We start from the raw sequence: 21,616 nt of genomic DNA, 5'->3' as shown, positions 1-21,616 counted from the left end.
TTCAAACTCTGAAGGCCAAACAATATAAGTAGAAAACCTCACCGCCAAGTTACAAAAACTCTCAAATCAAAATTCTCACTTATCCTGAGTTAGCTTAATGAGGCCCTGAACAAGCCGGCCCAGGAGCTCCGCCTTTAGGCTTGGCTAAATCTGTCTATTAACTATATATCGTAAAGTAGTACATAATGAAAACAAAGGACATAATGAAAGCAAAATGAAACTTATGCTAAAATTGTTGAACGCTACGAGAATCTGGGATTTCTTTAACGATTTACTCCAAGTGCATTGGACGTTAAACGTACTATTTTCTTTTTTGTGACAGATATTTGCCTGTGGAAAACAGAAAGTGGACAATGCTGTGCTTTTCCCTTCTCTTATGGTAACGACACCCACTCCTCTTGCATCACGACACCAGACAGGCCAAAACCATGGTGTTCTTTAAACTGGGTTTACGACTTAGAATACGTGGAATGGGGCTACTGCAAAGGTGATAGCTTAAGTTTGCTATTCGTTCCTAACTGAGTTGCTGAGTCTAGTGAACACCAACAGATATACGTGCAACCTTAAGGCCTTATGGCTGACTATGCCACCGTTTTGTCCATCAGAGAGTTGTTTGATGGGAACTGCCGTAAAATGGTGTTCCTTTATTAACACTAACTTAGCCAGTTTGTTATTTTTCCTTCGCTATGTCTTAAAATACCATAACCGAGATACTATGCGTTTCGTGATCTGTTTCTCAGTCTGACCTCTAACATATGAGAGGCAGAGATAGCAAAGATTCGTCTCGTGGCCGCTTTTTTTTCTTACTACATTCTTACCTATCTGTGTGGCTAAAACTGAACAGCCAACGGACAAATGGATTCTATTTTAGTATCGGATAATAGCTGTTCGATCATACCTGCAATTTAAATGATTCATTTCAAAGTCTTTTAAAAATATATTTTTAACGTTGCTGCACATGTGTTTTTAAACTTATATTTAAATAATAGATTATTGTGGACTTGATCGAGAGCTGTGTAAGTGGGAAGTTGAAGATGGTGACACTACCTGGCAAATCGTCAGTCAGGAGCAAGCCAAGAACTTGAAAAAACAATTCACATCAGTGTCGACTGCCAAAGATGAGTCATATCAGGGTAAGTCCACTAAGCGAATTAATGAAAATGGAGCCCATTGGAATGGGATAATCCATTTTATCGGGAAAGAAAATCAAATACCAATGTGACACATGACAATAATTTGCTAAAAATCGGTATATCGTAAATTGCCAGTCTGGCGATTCACTTCGAAAGCAAAACATACGCCAACGAAAAGTACAAAAAGGAAGACGCGTCTGAAAAAAAGGAAAGAAATGTACACCTCAAATTTAGATTATCTCTTGATTTGTTAAAAAGGACAGCTCTTGGGCTCCACAGTGACAGAAATCTCTCCATACTTGTTATATTATTTCCCACGTATTCTTTATAATCATTAATATGCTTTACTCCATATGATTTACAGAAAAAAGTGATTTTCAAGTTATCCTGCCACAATCTATATTTGGAAACATCACAGTGCATGAAGTTGCCATAGAAAATGACCTGAAAGCCGTCACTGCTTGCGCTTGGGTTCAAACAAATGTATCCACGGTAGAGATAAAATACATGACGAAATCGGAGAGTTGTGGAGAGACCACTGCCCTTGGAATACGTTTTTTTAACAATAGTATCACAATTACCGTTCTTGGAAACGATTGGTGAGTATTTTACTCCAGTTACTTAGTTTAAATTGTTGTATACGTTGTATAAAGTAGTTCGTCGGCATTTGATATATTTCATGTCTTTATTTATTCAGGGTAGTTCCATCCTTTGTGGCTGATGAAGAATGGCATAATGTGTGTATGACCTGGCTTTCACTTGGCGGGTACCTGAAAGTTTTCGTTAATGGTCTGAAACGGATCAGCAGTTATGAGGCTGCTATTGATAGCCTTGTGATTCTAGGTATCAAAGATAAGTAAATTAACATTATTCGTCAATCAAAGTTGCTCATTTGATTAGATCGTTAACCAGCATTTCATCAAGTTTGTCCAAGAATTATTCACCACTCATGTTGATGCCAGGATAGATAACGTTTGGCAGAAGAATGCAGATCTAGGAGAGCTGTTATGTTAAAGCGCCCTCCCCTCTCTCACGACCGTGGGATACATTTTACTTTTAATATTAGAATGTCCATTAATTTTCCTTGATTAAGAAAAAAACCCTGCGTTTCTTCGTATTAATACTTTGATAAGGAGGTGGTGTAGAGGGTTCTGTCAGCCATTCAACGGAGCGTAATACTAACAGACGTAATCAGACAGAAACGATGGTTTTATATGCTGCTTTAGGATTTTCTACCAGGATATTATGCAAAGGATGACGCTACGATAAACATTTTATTCGCATGCTTACGACAAAATTGAGACCGTTAATGCTAGCTTTTAATTTATACGTATTCTTTAACTGAAAGAGTAGCTTTTCCTATGAAAAGAGACCTCTAGAAAGTCGACTCTTTTTATAATTGTTATCCACTTAAGGGGGTGGTCGCCTTATTATCAGCTGCCCGGATGTAAGCAATTCATCACAAGAAGCAGGTGTGGGTCGTGTCAGTGGTGTCAACATCTGGAAAAATGTGATTGAAGAAGACGAGATCTATCGGATGTCCTTGGGCTGCAAGAGGAGAGACGGAGATCTACAGTCGTGGGGAACCATGCTTGATGGACTTCAAGGGAATGCTTATGTTTATTATGACACCTCATCCTCCCGAGATCGGACTGGTTTGTAATAACACAAGTCTTTTTATCGATCACATAACTCTTTTGTCGCTCGTGTGTGAGGCCTCTTATAGCCCGCTGCCACATCTAAGTAGTTCCAAAGAATAGGTTGACATTATAAGTAATATATCAAACACGGGTGACAGTGTTTCATCGGGATATCCAAAAACCGAGAAGAGAGTTGAAAATACGACGCGCAGCGGAGTATTTTTGACGAAATTCGAGGTGTTTGGAAAGCCGATGAAACACTGTTTCAGTGTTTGATATGTTCTCGATCGAAACAAAAACTAAGGAGTAAACGGAGAAGTAAAATCGTCAAAATCTGTGCTAATTAAGACTGGGTATCTAAACCTCCTTCACTGTTGTGATTTTCTTTGTTTTAACTTGATGAATCATCAATGAGTTTGATAAGCTGCCGTCAAAGTTTGAATATAAGTCCACAAAGGTTCAACGTTTTTTAAAGAAGAGGAGATTTCAGTTACAAATATATACAAAAGCTCTACTGGAGTAATTGTCCATTTCAGTGCAGCTATGTATTGTAAATACATTCGATGTAATTTTGTGATCGTTATGTTTAAGTATTTTTACAGATGACGTGGCGAGCTAAATTGTGGTATAGAAGTCGATGCGTAAGCAATGTTGTATAACGGAGCCCAATTTGTGGCCAAACCCTGCCCATTTTCACAAGGGGGGAGTGCTATGGTCCAATAGCTATTCTCAATCTTGGAAAACGTTTCTTATCGTCATTAGCTGTTGTTACTCAGCGCTATCAAACAGGGTTTGATTGTGATAAGGTAAAAAGTTGTATGTGTATATTCAAGGGTCAAATTTCTGGATTTCACACTTTTTTCACAGGTAATCGTCTAGCTACCTTCTCCTTATCTAGCAAAGGTGGATCAAACCTTGCCCGTGTACGAAGCCCATGGTATAATCGATCAGCCGATGGTTACAGTAAATGCTTGAAGTTCCGTTACATGTTGCTTGGTGCAGGCAATAATTATCTACGACTCTACCAAATAGATGATATATTTTCAAGAGAAAGACCTATCTGGCAAGACGAGTCAAATGGCGATAACTCTTGGCGTTACGGACAAGTATCGGTATCTGGAGTGACGCAACATCAGGTGAAAAGAGCTCTTTGGATTTTACAATGGGTCTTGAGCAACATACGGTCACATGATCTTAAAGACCCACCATGCATGCCACATGGAAAGCTTCTCTCTGAGATATCCAAACCATTAAGTAGTCAGGCTTTACTGGTTAGAATCGCTGCTTGATGGGACTGTCACATTCTTTTGCAATCCATGATGGCGGGTTTTGTTCCATGCGTGTGCAAATGGTTCATTTTCAAAAAGTCTCAAGAATTGGGCAATCGGTAATGAATACTTATTTTATTCATCCAACTCATTCGATTGCTCATGTTTATGCAAAGCGTCAGACTTCTCTTTAAGTGGATCACAGTTCTGGTCAGTATGAGAAACAACCCCAGCTCCATCGGGACTTTTTTAGCCTTAAAATTTTAGATTTTATTCATGATATTATATAATTTACTTTATTATTATTGTTTCAGCTGATATTTGAAGGAAACCTAGAACAACGAAAAGGATTTATTGCTATAGCAGCACCTTACTTCACCAATGGTTACTGCCCCGCAGAGCCCGAAAAAGCAGCCAAGAAAGGTAAAAATTCCAGTATTATGTTAAAAAGCGAGGATAAAACTAACCAGTAAGCTGTAAGTTCTATGTCTCTATCTCCACCTATTTACAAGAACAATTGTGAGAACTCTAACAATTACACCAGAGTCGGCAGAGAATATTCGCAGTCAGGCCATTGAAGGAACTCCTTTGGTACAGCTAACCTTAAAACACTTCTTGAAGGCATTGTTTTAAAACCGACTAAGCAAGTAATTTGACCGTACAAGTAGCTATCTCAACTTTGCAAATATTAGAACCGATACTTCTTGAATGAGTTTATTGTTGGATTGAACCGGATGTGTTCCTTTCTTTAAGGCTGCAGTGAGCACCTCACTGGTAAACGTGGTCTCATCATGTCGCCTTACTACCCCGGATATTATACAACTAACAGTTGGTGTGAATGGCGTATAACCGCTCCTTTTGGTCATGTGATCAGATTTCAATTCGTTTATTTTAACCTGGAACGAGGGGACACGCGATGCTTAAATGACTATATTGAGGTGTTTGATGGGAATTCCGCAGATTCTACCTCCCTTGGCAGATTTTGTGGTCATTATTACCCAGAGATGTTGGAATCTTCATCAAATAACATGCTAATCGTGTTTAAATCTGATAGCAAGGTAGTGCGCACGGGATTCAAAGCGGAGTATTACACAAGAAAAGGTACATCAGAGTTTTGCGCTACACGCTTCATTTATGTAAAACGTGAAGTGCTCCATAGCTTCGACTTGTAACAGGTCAAAATACGTGTGCCAAAATTGCAACATGGCACTGAAGCTTACAGGACAAAATTGCAAATGTACAGGGTTTTCTTTACCTCTTAACAACCACGAGAAACTTAGAAAATAGGTCAGAAATAAGAATGTGCTTCGTTCTGTCAAAATTGAGGTCAGCGAAACTGGCCAAAAACCCCGAAAAAGGTTCAATTTTACATCAACAAGAAGGAGATCATACAATTGCGCAAACTGTGGAGTTACGTTAACAAAACCTAGCACTGCTTTAGTCAAATCGTAAACCCACTGCAAAGCTTATCAAAAGCCAATATGAATCAGACAAGTTTTTGCTAGATAACGAAACTAAGCAGGCCCCTGTTCGAAATAATAGGGGAATCATTCGAAGCCCTTTGTTGCCATACCGTGACAAGAAAGCATATGAATCATTATGTACTTTTTATGCAACTTACAACGTTTTAGTTTGTATTGTCAATGGTGAAGAAAGAGTTTCGTTCATAACTTTTCTTTTTGGCTTTCAGAAGAGGTAGATCAATGCAAGATGAAACCAGGTAATACTGAAATATATATATTATCAATTAAACATGTGCAGGGGGTTGATAAACCGACCATCCTAGGTATTCATACGGGAATGGTTCAATGGCCAGACCTGGTTGACTGCCTATACAGAAAGCAGCCTCGTGTGAACAAGAATCTTCTCTAGAATCGTTCTTCGACAGGAGCCTATGAAATATAGCCCAAGAATGGATTAAAAAAAAAAAGAAAAGAAAAAACAGGGGAAAGGCACATGCAAAAATTAAAATGTTATATTTCCGCGTATATATTTTCCTTTGCGCAGATTGTCCAGTTGGTTCTAGATGTTACACTGTAAAAGGAATGCCACAGCGATATGTGTTGGAAGCGGCAGAGTCCATTGCGAGTATACCATGGAATATATCAAGTCTGACATCAGCGCTGTAAGTCTGGCTGTCTGATAAGTTTAATAGTTTTTTAGTCTATAAGTCTCAAAGATAAAACTTTCATTAATTTTTCAAGCTTGATTAACATTTGGTAATTTGAGATTGGGGTAATCCCACACTGTAGCTACGTGTTTGTAGTTGTAGTATTGACAGTCGAACTCTAATTTCACTACACCAGTTTTTGCGTCACGAGATGGTAAATCTGTAAGAGCAAATCTTTCGACTGTTACTATTTATTAACCGCGCGGCCATGGGCCGAGCGCGGTTCTAGGTTTACCCGTGGTTTATTTTTTTTTTTTTTGTCGGTGACCAGACGCAGACCTCCGCTCGGCCAAATTCCGAGTCATGCAACGTGTGATGTTTTTTCCGCCAGAAGCTGTTAAGACATCAATACACGGATACTTTTACGGATATTGTTTCCTTTGTTGTGGGTAAAATATATTTTCTTTTGGTTTTATCGAAGCGTTGGATTCAAAGGGATTAATAAATACGCTAAAAAAAGGTATTACGTCAGCCATGGAATGCGTTAACGTTGCAGCTTTCACTTTCGCTACGTGACTAATAAGATCGTGTTTACTTTGGAAGTTTATTTCGCCAGAAGCGACGGTCATTAATTTATTTGCAAGTTTGCGAGTATTTCTTGTGGTTTTAGGCAAATGAAGTAAATTCTTTGGCTCTTTCATCGCAGCGAGTTCATAGATCGGAAGGAAAATGAAATATTTGCAAGCCAAGCAAAGAACATGTCAGGACATGCAATGATTACGTCATTGGTAGGGAAATAACCACCGTACTAAAGATAGCTGTCGATAACGCAATTCTTGAATTATGTGACTCGTGTGACTTCTTTGCTAGCCCTTTACTCAAGGAAAATATTAAATTTAAACTTGACTTTTAAGAAAGAAAGCTGTTGTTAATAGTGTTCGTATCTTCATGCCCATACTTATCCCAAAGAAAGTTCCAGATTAACACTATTATGTCATCGGAGATTTCGCAACGGCTACGACTGATGGTGCAATAGTACAGTCTGTGTTGATCAAGTGATGTGATGTCTACAGTAATCAATGAATCATCAAGGATTACTTTCGAATGTACACTGCGTTGCAACTGTAGTGCTAAGAAAATAGTTAAATTTTAAAAGCGCGGTTTTAAGATCTAACAGATCTTCTTGTTTTAAGTCGAGGTTGATGGCCAGTCGGTTTCACGTCAGGTTAAGTCTAAGTTTGAGCCTAAAAGGCCGTCTGTCAGGCGCTTATCTGCGGGTTCCGTAGTATGGTAGCCACTCCCACCTGACTTGACGAGAGCCTACCCCACGGTCACCCCACAGTATTTAATCATGTTACTCTTAGCCAAAATTTTCAATCGCAAAAACTCATAACGTCTCTGTACAGTTACATTATTATCATTATTATCGAGTGCCCCTATGGCATCGAGGTTTGTGTGCGTTTTCAGTGCATCATAATACTAGTAGTGTGATTTGATACTTAACCCTGTAATTGTAAATAAATTTGCATAAAAGAATGTGTACAAACCCTGTATTTCGGTTTATACATAGTCCATGGCCAATACAAATGGATTATGGATGCGTATAATGCGTATAATATGGCATCGAGGTTTGTGTGCGTTTTCAGTGCATCATAATACTAGTAGTGTGATTTGATCCTTAACCCTGTAATTGTAAATAAAAACTAACGGTTTGGAGAAGATATGAAAAATAGTTTTTGAATTTTGCATAAAAGAATGTGTACAAACCCTGTATTTCGGTTTATACATAGTCCATGGCCAATACAAATGGATTATGGATGCGTATAATGCAATAAAATTGTCAGAGCTAAGTCTGAATTTGCCTTCGAACCCATATTAAATTAATTTACTGCGTTAAAGGAACCACGTAGAAAGAAGAGAAAGATAATTTCCGTCGCATTCTGGGACGCATATTTTACAACATTTACCCCAAGAAGAGCTTTTTACTTTCAAGGCAGAAATTTCTGAGCTGGCTGGAAACGCAAAGAACATTGTACCATGGAAGCCGATAATAATATTAAACATGAAGCAGGAGCCATAATCGGGGACGGAGACCGTAAGTCTCGGGATTCGCGCGCACCTATGATATGGGACAATTTTTCTATTTTTAGAACAAATTGCGCCATCCTGACGTCATATATCCGCGCGGATTCACGCACATGTCAGGGGCTCTCGCGTGGATGTTGTCACGTTGCGTGATCAAATGGTGACAGTTGAGAGATTCTCTTGCGTATTTTTCACAGCGATGGCAGGGAATAAGGCAGGGAATACGAACCAGGGCGCTTATATGTAGTTTTATGCTCTGAGCTAACGGAAAAGGTGGGTTTTTCAGGGTCGAAAACAAGACTTCAATCTCGCGCTGGGAATGAATAATAAGATCTGCTCACGCTAGTTGTAAGCTTACACGTATGCTTAAGAATATAGCAAGAAAACTCTCTACTCTGGTATCGAGTTAAATTGTGAGTTTCTCAGACAATGTTTAATCATAACCAAAACCTGTTTTGATGGTTTCTTATTGTCTCTGCTTGTTTGGTGAGTTTGCAAAGGTTTTTGAAAGGAAAGTCTGACGCGTAGAATTAGCTCATTTGCATCGTGCAGCTCGTGCACTTTCAAGTCCGAGTCGGTGTTTTCAATTGTCAACAAATCTTGACGTTATCTTTTGTGCTGAGATACTGCAACAAATTTCACGAATGCAAAAAAGGCTACGAACATCATGTGTGTTTCTTCAACATAACCATAGTGAAGTTTTACACTGCGAAAATGAAAATAGACAAGGAGTTTTGATAACCCCAATCAACAAAATCGAAATCGTTATTCCAAGTTGATTAAAGAAAGCGTCATCGTAACTTTGCTGATTGTTTCTGCTTTATTCACATATTTTCAGCTTAGCTTTTAATATGTTCTCAAACATTTATCAATCTTAAACATATTTAAAAACTACAGAGCTTTTGTTTGAGTTCGATGTACGCTTTCACACGAAAGTGCGGCGGAAGTACAATTTGTCATGTTTACTGACTGTACAATACACGCATCAGCGGGCGCTCTCATTCATCGACAACAGAGAATTTACTGGATTTTTACACGAATAAAACTGAGCAGTATCTACGGACGTAAAGTTATTAAGCCTCGATGAAACATCAAGCGTTGCTTACAATTCAAGCGAAACTCAAACTAGCAATTATTTTGTTTTACTTTTCGGTCGCGATAGACTGACAAATTCCTCGCAAGCGTGTGGCAAGAGGAGCTATGAAACTATGAAGTCCAGAAGCTCTGCTATATCTAAATATATCCAGCTAGTTTTTTGCTGTATAATGGAAAAGCTGTTAATCTTCAACATATGTGAAATTTAAAGTGGAATAATGTACAGCTCATGGAAAAGAAGCATCAGTCGGAACACAACTTGGTCAGCGATATATATAAGCTTACAGCGGAACATACCTAAATTCGACACTGTCTTACTTCACTCAAACTGGATCAGCTTACGACGAAAATACTTAAGCAAAATTCCAACAGACGTAAACGGGTTGAGTTGTGGGGCAAAAACATGAAACATTTCGGGAATTTCGGACGCCATTTCCCCCGCGCGACATCCGCAAAAATCCTCGCAGCATGTACGCGCGTGTGACGCAGGTGATGGCGCAATTTGTTCTAAAAATAGAATTATTGTCCCATATCATGGGGACAACCCCAATACTTGAAATGGCGCGCGCTTACGGTCTCCGTCCCCGATTATGGCTCCTGATATGAAATTAAATCATTACGTTGAAGAAAGAGTTTTTCTTACTGTGGGGGAAAACTTTTTCAGAAACGCCAACAACTTCGTCGCGAAGATAGAACATCAAAATGTGACTGTAATCGCACATATATTTATTTAAAAATTGACAAATAATAAAATTGCTATCTTATCTTGACAAAATAAGTTCTTTTATATTATGCTTTTATTGACTAATTGGTTATTTATAAGTCATTTCCCCGGATGTAATGGGACAAACGCAGCTGAATCAGCGAATAATTATATTATGTTATGTTATTTTTGTTATGATTGCAAAAAAGGACTTTCTGTAGTCAATTTATATATGTTATTGAACTAGCGCGAGATCGTTAGAAATATTAGTCGAGTTCCTTTTTTGCACGTTCATGGACACAATATTCTCCAGTACAGACCGAACAAGTTCAATAACGTATTTATTATAATGGCTCTTTTTAATCTGCTGCTAAATTTATGGGTCTTCGCGATCCTTTCTCGATAAACGCGGGTGCGAAAGTTAAGCATGCAGTTATTCAGGTTTCTCATGTCGCTTTTGTGACCATGTTACCGAATTTGTTTTCCAAACATGAAGGTAAAAAGATTTCTACTTACCAAAAACTGTTCGTTTTGTGAATGAATTGAAAAAGCAATTCGGGGAAATTAAGTCATGAGCGGTCCCTTTTAGCGGTCCGTATTGCAAAATTCGGACCCCCCAGGAAACCAATCAGAATTGTCCTTTTCATCGCGGAACAGTTCAGCCATATAATAAATTCAAATATGTTATCAAACCCCTGGATATTTAATCATAATACGCTTAATGGGACTCCCACTTCGTGGTCGACCGACGCCTTCTTAATCACCCGGATGATAATACAGACCTAATTTGACCCAAGTCAGTCTTTTTACCATTATTAATCTCTTGAAATGAGTGGGCAGCACTGATATAAGAACCAGCTGGCTGGAGTGGAAACAGGTTTCGTCACGTTACAGGCCGCTCGAACTACTTAATTTCAAAACTTAATGATCGTGGGACTGAATATGGTCGCGACTCACTGAAAGAAATCTTGGTACACAATGATTGAAAGTATCTACGATGCCTTTTTCCATAAACGAGGAAGCTTATGAATCACTAACCAAGCTCACACATAATTCCATTAACCAAAATAATGACGGTGTATTTACTGTCAACTACAAAATCTTTTATTCATTATTGTATTATTTTTTATGACATTTATTTTCTGACCTTACATTTGTATTTCAAATTATGATAACTGTAGGTTTTATGTATTTTTTAGTAATGCCAAATTTCTGCCTGCAAAGTATATCAGCAAAGGAAATCTTTCAGAGGCGTACACGACTTTGTTACGGCCTAAAATGGGACTTCAAAATGTCAGCATAACAACGTGAAATCACACAGATATATGTTAATGTGGAGGAAATTAAAGTAAACATATAATATAACTTCTATATCAACAAGACAAATTGCTAAGACACTTTCCTTTTATTTTATTACTTCAATCCAAACCAGGACAAATTTCTCGAATATGTTTGGCCATGAACGCTTCATGCGTCAGTAATTGGATAGTACACGGTTTTTACTCTCACTGTAATGAGACAGATTCAGTTGAATGAGTTTCTTTTGTCCAGCATCAAAGAAAGGGGAAAATAGGATTAAATTTGTAGTTGTTCTTGTTTACCACAATTTATCCCTCCTATGATATTAATCGCTGACTGAACTTCGTATCGTAAATTCGGCGTGTCCTTGTACTTAAGACATTAGGCTTCCACTTTGCGCTCGTTCGATTTTGCTAATCATTCATGTTATAAAGCAGACGGAATTCGACTTTACTCATTCATTTTAACGTTATAAATTGCTTAAAGCAATATAAGTGTGCCGCATGAACAGCTAAGCTGAGTAGATTGGGAGAAGATATGACAATGAAATAGCATGTGGCAGGCCTCATTTTCCCAACGGAAGTGAAGACTACATTACCTTGACTTTGTATGTGAACTGTTTTAAAAATTCACATAAAGCAATTTGTGGTTATGTTATTGACTGGGAATAGTTGAATCTTCATGGAAAATTGACGACCTTCACATGAAATAAGCTTCTGCTTTTAAATATTTGACGGTATCAAGGCATTAACTGTCAATATCACACACACACACATATATTTAAAAGCGACTGCCGGGCAGTTCAAAGTTTCATAGCCAAATTGAAGGGATTTACGTTGTTTTTTTTCAAATAAAGCAACAAGATGTTATGTGAAGTTCCGTTTTATTTACACAGAAAGTGTAACAGTGAAAAAAAAGGAAAAACGTAAAAACAAATAATTATACCTGTACCTGATTGAAGTTTGACTCTTCAAGATTTATGTCAATTGCTAATATTTTTGGCTCTCAATTGTCATTCTGTCATTTTACTTCATTTCAGTGTTTTGGCTCATCTCCTTGGCATGATCTTTCTGTCTTAATACAATTGCCAAGATGAAAACTTGAGAAAATGTTCTCAGCTGTTGAGAAAAAAAAAAAACAAAAAAAAAAACACATGCGAAAGGATTTCTTTGTAGCGTCTTAATTCACTTGGCTCTCTATTTATGCTGTTCGTTACACATGCCTGGTTTCTGTCAGAGGCAGGTGGTGTTTAATGAGACACCAAGCATATCCGATGCTAATAGTTTCACAGACTTGGAAGCTTGAAAGGCCATTTATGATAATTATGTTAAGTATAAAGCTGTCGGCATTTGCATTTTCCTGTTATGTTGTCTGCATCTTCTCACGGAACGTGGTTCAGGACGTCGAACTGCCAAAGGGAGCAATATTTACCAGTGTCAATACGGTAACATAAAACAAAAACATGTTCGACGAAAATGCAACTTTGGTGTCGCTCATCAAGAACTTCTCAGCTACCAAGGAAAACGCTGAAAACAATACTCGTGGCTGTCCTGTAGGCGATTCCACAGTTGAAACAGTCATAAAAACCCTAGCCTATTTCATCATTCTTATTGTTTCGTTAGCTGGAAATATCTATCTTATCGTGGTTATTCACAAGAACAAACAGCTACGAAAGTCGATCAACTACTTTGTTTTTAACATGGCTGTGTCCGATCTGTTCAACCCGTTGACCATTATGCCTACAACCATTGCTTATATCATTTCAGGCTCTGATGCTTGGAAGGTTGACAGTCCGCCACTACTGGGAGACATTTTGTGCAAACTTTCCTTCTTTCTTCCTGATGTTTCACTTGTTGTTTCCATCGAAAGCCTCTTGTTGATATCAATGGACAGGTTCGTCGCCGTTGTCTTCCCGTTTAAGGCTAAACTCATCACCCCAAAAGTTCGCTTCATTTGCATTGGTTGTTCGTGGATAGTCGCCGTTGCAGTTCACGCGCCCTATTTCTACATTTTCAAACTGTTAATAAAACCCAACGATAATAAACCGCATTGCGTATCGGATTGGGGACCAGCATTTGATAATGAAGAAACCCACAACAGATTTGTCATAGCGACTTTCATCATTTTTTTTCTTGTTCCAGTTTGTTTGTTAGCCATCGTGTATGGCTTCATTGCATGGAGACTAAAAGCGCAGAACAAAGAAACCGAGCAACGGTTGTCTTGTCGCCAACGGCTTCGCGATCAGCAACGCAAAAAAATTATCCGAATGTCGGTGGCCATAATTATTGCCTTCGCTGTTTGCACGTTTCCACTGTTTGTTTTCATGTTCTCTCTAATTTTCCCGTGGAATTGGAAAGTGCCACCCATTTGTGCACTGGTTACTGCGATTCCATTCACGTGTCTCTTTATGCTGCATTTGTGGAGCGCGGTAAATCCTTGTATCTGTGTTATCTTCAACAGGAATTTCCGTAACGCTTTTAAACAAATATCATTAATTCGCAACAGCCGCAGGACATCAGAGGGGGGTGGAAGCCGTCGCATGCAAACTGGAACGACTTCAATTTATCTCAAACGTTTGTCGAAAGCGAGTCATGTTTGACTCTGATCGGTTGACATTCATTTAACTATCAGAGGCATAAGAACACAATCGCCCCTTGGTCGATCACAATGTCTACCCTTACTACAAGTAGCATTTAAGTGAAATCCCAGTTTTCATCTTTCAAGAAATTTCCTGAAATATTTAATAACTGTGGCGTTTCATGAATTGTAAATAAGGATGAGGAGGAGGCGGGAAAAGAAGCCTGATGGATTTTTAATTTCGGCTGGGCATTAGTGAAAAATTTGAATCTGGCATTGGTCAATATTTTGGGCAAGGGTTGTTTGTTCAATTATCAAGCCAACAATTCCTGTGCAAATACTACTAACATCTACAGGCATTTTATAACACCATTAAGCTCGTGTATTTAACATATTTTAATCATATTCTGATAACGCAAAAAGATCATTAGAATTGTGACTTTTGTGAGAAAAAAAAGCAGTCCTAGCCAATATTCTTATCTTGAGCTTTTCTTAATATGTATTATCATAGATTATTGATATAATCAGCCAAATTATCTCAATAATTATTTTAAATTAAATGGAAATGTACGTAGTCTTTATTCTCGATCAGCTTCTAACACATATACCGTTTACGGAAGGTCAAATTATGGGAACGATCACAATGTCTACCTTTTACTACAAGTAACATTTACGTGAAATCCCAGTTTTCATCTTTCAAGAAATTTGTTGAAATAGTTAATAACTGTGGCGTTTCATGAATTGTAAATAAGGATGAGGAGGAGGCGGGAAAAGAAGCCTGATGGATTTTTAATTTCGGCTTGGCATTAGGGAAAAATTTGAATCTGGCATTGGTCAATATTTTGGGCAAGTTAAGAGTTGTTTGTTCAATTATCAAGCCAATAATTCCTGTGCAAATACTATTAACATCTTCAGGCATTTTATGACACCATCAATCTCCTGTATTTAACATATTTTAATCATAGTCTGATGAAGCAAAAAGATAGTTAGAATTGTGACTTTTGTGGGAAAAAAGCCGTGTTTGCCAATATTCTTATCTTAAACTATTCTTAATATATATTATCATAGATTAGTGATATAATCAGCCGAATTGTCTCAATAATTATTTTAAATCAAATGGAAATGTACGTAGGCGTTATTCTCGATCAGCTTCTAACACGTATACCGTTCACGGAAGGTTAAATTATGGAAAATGTCCTTTAAAATGTAAAGGAGCCCAGATTTAGAACAAGGTAACCAAAGACTTGTAAAAATGTTAATACCGTATAATGATTTGAAGAAGCTTTCTTACGTTTTTGGGCAAATTCACATGTTTTCGGAGATTACTCAAATCCGCTTTAGCATTAGTACATTGAGAAATTGTATCAACCTGGTGCACTTGAGATGGTTTACTGAAATATGGAGATCTTTTGAAAAAAAACAACAACAAACAAACAAAAAGAAAACAAAAACACTCGGTAAAGCTCATTAAAACTTCCTGCCTTAATTGGTTGCCTTTGGTAGAAGACGTACGTCTATTTGTGTAAATAAAGTATAATCAATCAATGAATAATAGTAAATGATGAGAAAATGATATTTAGCAAGAATTCCAATCAAGTGTAAACTTGCAACCATTGGACTTGTGGTTCCTTTACAACTTTGGCTACATGTTTAGTTTTGTATCTTAATTTTTTTAAAAGCAGAACCAAGTCCTCCTGACAATTTTGCATCTTTATTATTGCTTCCTCATGTTGTGTTATGGAAAAACGAGGAAACCCTGCGGTAAAAAACCTGTCAAAGATATCCAAACTTGGCGGGCATTGAATACGAAGATTGATCTTGACCGTTGACGATGCTAGAGTTGACTGAGTGTTTCGTGTGCTTATTCGAACTGCGCGATCATCCATGCTTTCAGTTTAAATAAAATTAGACCTACACACTAAAAGCATTTTCAGTGATCTTTTTAGTCACTCGACCGCACCTTTTTTTTGGCTTTTTGTTTAGGCAAATTGGCTGATAGGGCTAACACTTAGAAAGCAGGCGTGCTTAGAGATTAAATTATCGATAGTCAGCGCACGAGCTTAAGCAAACAATGACGACAGCGGCAACGAGAACGCCACCAAAAAAAGTTTAATGAACAAAACAATGTCTGTGCACGTGCGTTGTAAATCTTTGTGTATTCTTTAGCCTTCCTCTGCAAAACAGCAGCGTGAAATGACCAAGTTCAGCGTGGTCCTGGTGAACGTGAGCGACAGCGGCTAATTATTTTTTTCTTGTATTTTCGTTTGGAATTGAACGCTGGCATTACATATTTAGCCTGAAAAAGGTTTTTAATCCATAGGTGTACTAAACAGGTCTAGACAATTGCCAAGTTCAAAGATAAAATAGAAATTCATTTTTTTCTGGGCGTCCCTCTTGGCGTCGCCGTCTTCATTTCTTACGTTCCTAACGTTTGCGAGAAACACGCAAAAAAGGCAGACTGTTTATACCCTGCTAGCATAGTTTCCGTCGATCTTCTAGAAAAATCTTAGGGGTTAGGGCTATCGACACAGACTCTGCTCGCAGGGTGCTCTGTTTTTGATGATTTCTGTTTTTAATGAATACATATCTCAAGCTGGGTGACGTGCCAAATTTCGACGATAAACGAGTTTCCTCTTTTAGGGACGCGTCATCTTGGCGCACCAAATTTTTTGATACGCACCGAAATAACAGCATTTAGCTATTTTTACAGAAGCAGGCTTTTTAATTTTCGAAATTAGCTCGAGATTAATCTAGAAGAGTTATTCATCTTTGCGCTCAAGCTGTGATCTGATATAGGGAAAAGCGAAAAAGTTATCTTTACGGTAAAGAGGATCAAGCCAAACCATGGGCAACAAAACTTTTGCAGCCTATCTGAGATTGTCTTGGCGTACTTTATTTACTCCCAGCCTGAATTTCAGGTGCCTCCTGGAGTCGCACTCTCCAAAGAAAAACTAAGTCTACCTCGGGTGTATGCGGCCACCCTTTTATGTTTTTGATGAATATTTCAAGCTGTGTGAACATGTCGATTTTCGGCGATCAACTTATTTTTCCTTTAAGAGTCGCGTCAACTTGGCGTACCAAGTCGCCTAAAACCACTAGCAATAAAAGGAAAAGCGATTTAATGGCGCCAAAAATATGATATAACGGACTATGGCAGTTGTGTTTGTTTTGTTATAAGAAAGTTCCTGTTAAACTGATTTTAAAATCTGTGTTTCTTTAAACTTATGGCTTGATCGGTCGTTCACAAGTTCGCGCTTTGGTGAACAGAAAATCACGAAGACCTGATTCACTGGATTGTGGTCGTAGTTTTAATTGGTAAACTCTTGTCAATGCAAGAACAGATAAGAAATTTACTTCTTAATCTTGATTAGATTGATTTGGAGGTAAACCAAACACTTATTTTCTGTGGAAAACATCCGACGCTTTGTCGTCGAAATTGTCGGCCGCGATGAAGGCTAGGCTAAGAAATGAGGAAATTCACATTTCAATCTTGATCAGCGAACTCGCTTTTACAAAGATTGATTTAGACGTAACCAACCACTTTTATTTTCTGTGGTAAACATTCCATGCATTGTCGTCGAAATTGCCGGCCGCGATGAAGGCTAGGCTAAAATGACCTGTATTGTTCGTAATTAAACAAAAGATTCATCTCCGTGACCCTTTTACATCCTTAGCACCACTGTACATGTAGCTCAGATTTCTTTAAGGTTAATGTAACCGCATGATTTCTGGTACCATAGTCTAGTATATGTAAAGTGCGTCTTCTCAATAGGAAGATCGTCGTTGCTTTGAAACTTGATGGTCAATACCGCTCTACCTGAGGTAGAGTGTAAGATACCCAGAGACCCTCATAACAAACTAAATAGCTGAATAATAAACTTTTATCGTTTTTCACCATCGAATATACACGACAGTACCAGTCAGGTGCATCCAACGACAGTTTTCTCTCAAGGCTTTGTTCTAGGCTATCTGGAGTGCTTTTAAAGCTCTGTAGGTTAATTTTAGGCGGTGCTATAGAATTTTATCTGATCGGTCATTCCAGGAGAATTTGAGTCTACTCGAATTTATGAGGGCTTTGTTGTCCTTGGCCCGAAAACCTTGGTTTATTGGCCCTCCGTCCAGTTCTAAAATCATAACTGACCATTTTTTGGCGCCCAAGACTATACTTTTTATCAATGCGAGAACAACAGGCATTCAATTTCTGATATCGCGAAATTTCGACATGACAATTCTTTTAAGGAAATAAGGAGATAATTTACCGAAACCATCAGTCGGATGCTCCCAGGCAGTGAATTTAAGATCATTTTCCTTCTTCCCCTGTAAGAAAATAACCACGAGAATTGTCTATTTTCGAATTAGGCTTAAGAACAAATTGGCCACCAGAAAACACCATCCTTGGTGAGTAGTTGAGCTTTTTCAATATTCTTTGTTTTGTCTATAAAACAGGATAAAAGACGTCTTGCCCTGGGGATGTAACTTTCCTTAAAACCCTTTGATTTAAAAGCTGTCAACTGAATCACAATTAGAATTCACACTAATCTCGAGTTGTGATTAATATTATGAATAATGATGGCAAGTTTCTTAATTTCCACTATCTCATCGCACAACGAAGAACAACACGTTATTATGTTTAAATTTTTGCTATTTGATAAATTGTCAGGGTTCATTGGCTGGAACATCGAATAGCAGGTGTTTAATGGGGAAAACTTGCCCTAATTCTTGCTTTGAAGAGAAAAATGAGAAGCAAATATACTGAAGCAAATCAATTTTCTCCATCGCACTTGCCTCTCCCACTTCTGTTCATTAAAACCTCGAAAAAAATCATGTTCCCTTAGTGTAAACAGAAATTTTAAATAAACACTTCTATTATTAACTTCAGAGAAATCCAGAGAACACACTTGATGAAGAATAACAATTGTGATCTTCTTAGTGGTTCGGCGTTTTACCTGCACATAAAGAATCATTTTGCTGGTTGGGACATTCAAAACAGAAATCAGTAAGAAGCTGTACCCAGAAATTCTACACGTTAACGAGCATACCCAGTTTATTTTCTTTTTATTTTCAGTTTTCAATTAAACGGAATTTTTTTTGTTTGTGAAGGTACTTCAGGAGAAGAAAAGTTCCCTCAGGGGGTTTCATTCATCTCTTTGCCCAGTTGTTAGCTTTACACGTTGTTCGTCGTGTGACGGTTTGCTCAGCATGGTTTCATCTTCATCTTTTGTAAATCCTTCAATTTCCTTATGTTCACATTTGCTGGGACAGTTTGAAACAAATTATGTCGTTTCTCAACATCCACAACTGAGACATCACTCGAACAAAAGAAACGAAAGTTTCCAGTGATAATGTATGCCGAAATCGAGTTCGGTTTAACGGTGGTCGTCAAATACGAAATATTCAGAAGTCCATTCAGTTTATATCTTGAAGGAAGGAAGACAAACAGTGTTCTTTACAATCCGAATTTCGGTTCTTTAAGTCGCCAGTGGTTTTAACGTGATCTCATATTTGACATCCTTCAAAAATAAAAATTTTACAACCTGTCGTCAACGGAGTGCATTGTGGATGAATTGTAAATAAGCAAATGTTGTTTCAAATAACGGTTCAGGGTAGAGGATCAGTGCCATTTGTTGATAAATCTTAACGAAGAACTACTACAATGGTCCTGGGTGTCTGCTACATATCTGCTGAATATCTGCTGAATATCTCCGTATTAGATTGTAAGACACGTGAGTAGGTCAACTCGGTGTTGCGTGTGGTTTGCCGATATCCATTAGAAAAGCTCTCAATCTGAGATGTGTTATGAAGAACTTTTCCACTTCACAAAAAGCCTTAGACATTATATAATATTTGCCTTTTGTTGTCAATAAAACATCTTGCAATAATGTTTTGAGCTAAAGATGTAAGTTTTCGTTATTGAAAGTTCTTTCATTAAAGACAGCCGTTAACAAGTTGAAATTGCGCTTGTCGCTGTACGTTTTTGCTTTACTCTAGTCGCCACTTGCTGTTCAGTTCAGCATCAGCGACTTGCGAATTGTGGTAACATTATAGGAACTTACCTCTGGCGTTTTTTTTTTTCAGCAACACTTTCTGCTTCTTACTATGAAGATCAACGTAACGTTAAAGCCAAGGCACATTACATGTAACACACAGGAACGTTTGTGTCTCTCAGTAACGCCAAGTCTTGAACAATCAGATTTACTAAGACAAAGAATGAGGAATAGGGATGTGGGGAATTGAAAATGGAAAATTCAAAATTGTTGAGATTAATTGTTTTTACTGTCAATGTAAACAAGCACGAACACCTCGGCGAAACTTACGAGCTGTCGTTAAGATATTTTGTTTGACAGTAATAGAAAGGACGGCTGCTTTCTTGAAAGTCCTTTTATTGAATACTCATTTGCATTCGATCGGGTTGGTGAATCTTTTAGGATTTTTTAAGAAAATGTTTTACAAACTGGAAGATGCTCTTGTTGTTATCAAGTACTTCCTTAGTACTGAACTTTGAACCCATTTTCTCTTTAACCGACCTGTTTTTTATGCTAACTAATTTTTGGTGGCTTCTGTCTGCCTTCATCAGAGCTACAATGCAAACAGGCTCTTTACTGCTCGCGTTACAAACCCATGCGCTGTCTTTTTAAATTCTGAATTAGAGGCACGTAATCGGGAGGGAGTGGTTTCCTCTCGCTGACAGCTTGGCTGTCCAAGGTGGAGTACCTCGACTCCAAGCAAAGCCTCTTGTGGCAGTTGGTTATACCTTGTTCAAAGATCCGGGCGTTTCTTGGGTGGATGTTGTGATCCGTGTACTCAGCCTGTCGTTTGATTGCTGATTCGCTTTTGCTCGCGCAACCAATCGCAATACTGGTAGTAGTATTTTTGTTGCATTAGCACTTAATGTCGAGATTAAGGTTGTCACGAATCTACCCTGGCCAGGTGTGCTGATCTAATGCTACCTGGTTTGGACCTTGGACTGAACACTGGCAGGGTCACTGTTTTGTATCCCTGAGCTAGAAACTCAGCTACAACACTGTGCTAGTCTAACCCCAAATTGAGGTAGAACGTTTTCATCACAGCACGGCACCCGTGTTGGTGGTCCTGGGCGTTGAAATTTCTACCCCTTGGTAATTGAGCACATGTATTTTCTAGTGTACATTTTGGGGACCAACATGGCAGCCGTGTAAATGCTTTTTTATACGGTTGAAAATGAAAAAAATACTTGTGACGCATGCCAGTTGATCTATTCAGAGCTAGAGGTTCTTCTCCTTTTAGGGAAGCTGGTCTAATAGCTGTGACTGAAAGAGTTCTAACTTTTTGAATTTTTTATTTCAAGTTAAACATTGCATTTGAATATCGGTTTTTCTTTCTCTCTTTCTCTCTCTCTAAAGTTTATTTGGTGGAAGCAAAATCGCCCAGCTGAGGAACACAGATTTTCAATCACTGTCATATCTGATCTACATGTAAGTCAGTGCTTTTCATTGTAAATCACTAGTTCAAGGGTTCTTGGGAGATGAACCTAACCTTTTGTCTCTTTTATGACAGAGATTTGAGCCACAACAAAGTATTCCAGTTAGAAATGGAGACGTTTCGAGGTTTATCATCTCTAGAAACTTTGTAAGTTGCACAGATTGAATAGTAGACGAATACATGACCATCCAAGAGACAAGGGAAGTTTACAATCGTTCCCAATAAGATCCAGTTTGGCACATTTGCTG

The 21,616-nt window shown here is 38.1% G+C and overlaps 3 protein-coding genes across 3 annotated transcripts in view; all 3 read left to right on the top strand.

The window, feature by feature from the left end:
- The window catches only part of LOC145497350 (MAM and LDL-receptor class A domain-containing protein 1-like), an 11,431-nt gene extending 6,917 nt beyond the window's left edge, over positions 1-4,514 (top strand). The window contains exons 7-13 of the mRNA XM_081477171.1: positions 323-487; positions 990-1,133; positions 1,498-1,732; positions 1,831-1,976; positions 2,549-2,788; positions 3,641-3,909; positions 4,356-4,514. Of these exons, the coding sequence (XP_081333297.1) occupies positions 323-487; positions 990-1,133; positions 1,498-1,732; positions 1,831-1,976; positions 2,549-2,788; positions 3,641-3,909; positions 4,356-4,514 (1,358 nt within the window). The remainder of the gene's footprint in view (positions 1-322; positions 488-989; positions 1,134-1,497; positions 1,733-1,830; positions 1,977-2,548; positions 2,789-3,640; positions 3,910-4,355) is intronic.
- LOC145498081 (bone morphogenetic protein 1 homolog) lies at positions 3,828-21,616 on the top strand. Its single transcript, XM_081477960.1, has 6 exons — positions 3,828-3,909; positions 4,356-4,464; positions 4,795-5,142; positions 5,732-5,761; positions 6,049-6,166; positions 21,290-21,616. The coding sequence occupies exons 3-6, from the start codon at positions 4,833-4,835 to the stop codon at positions 21,363-21,365; spliced, it is 534 nt and encodes a 177-aa protein (XP_081334086.1). The 5' UTR covers positions 3,828-3,909; positions 4,356-4,464; positions 4,795-4,832; the 3' UTR covers positions 21,366-21,616.
- Positions 12,796-13,932, top strand: LOC145498282 (neuropeptide Y receptor type 1-like). The gene has a single exon (XM_081478185.1). It carries the CDS (start codon positions 12,796-12,798, stop codon positions 13,930-13,932), a length of 1,137 nt encoding a protein of 378 aa, XP_081334311.1.

The sequence above is a fragment of the Orbicella franksi genome, chromosome 9, assembly GCF_964199315.1.
Source record: "Orbicella franksi chromosome 9, jaOrbFran1.1, whole genome shotgun sequence".
Lineage (NCBI taxonomy): Eukaryota > Metazoa > Cnidaria > Anthozoa > Scleractinia > Merulinidae > Orbicella > Orbicella franksi.
This window is presented reverse-complemented; position numbering and strand designations above follow the sequence as displayed.

Excerpts from the sequence above, each read along its gene's own strand:
- LOC145498282 (XM_081478185.1), top strand. The coding sequence starts at position 12,796 with ATGTTCGACGAAAATGCAACTTTGGTGTCGCTCATCAAGAACTTCTCA.
- LOC145498081 (XM_081477960.1), top strand. The coding sequence starts at position 4,833 with ATGTCGCCTTACTACCCCGGATATTATACAACTAACAGTTGGTGTGAA. Across the intron at positions 5,143-5,731 it reads GGAGTATTACACAAGAAAAG|AAGAGGTAGATCAATGCAAG; the intron begins GTACATCAGAGT and ends TTTGGCTTTCAG. Across the intron at positions 5,762-6,048 it reads TCAATGCAAGATGAAACCAG|ATTGTCCAGTTGGTTCTAGA; the intron begins GTAATACTGAAA and ends TCCTTTGCGCAG.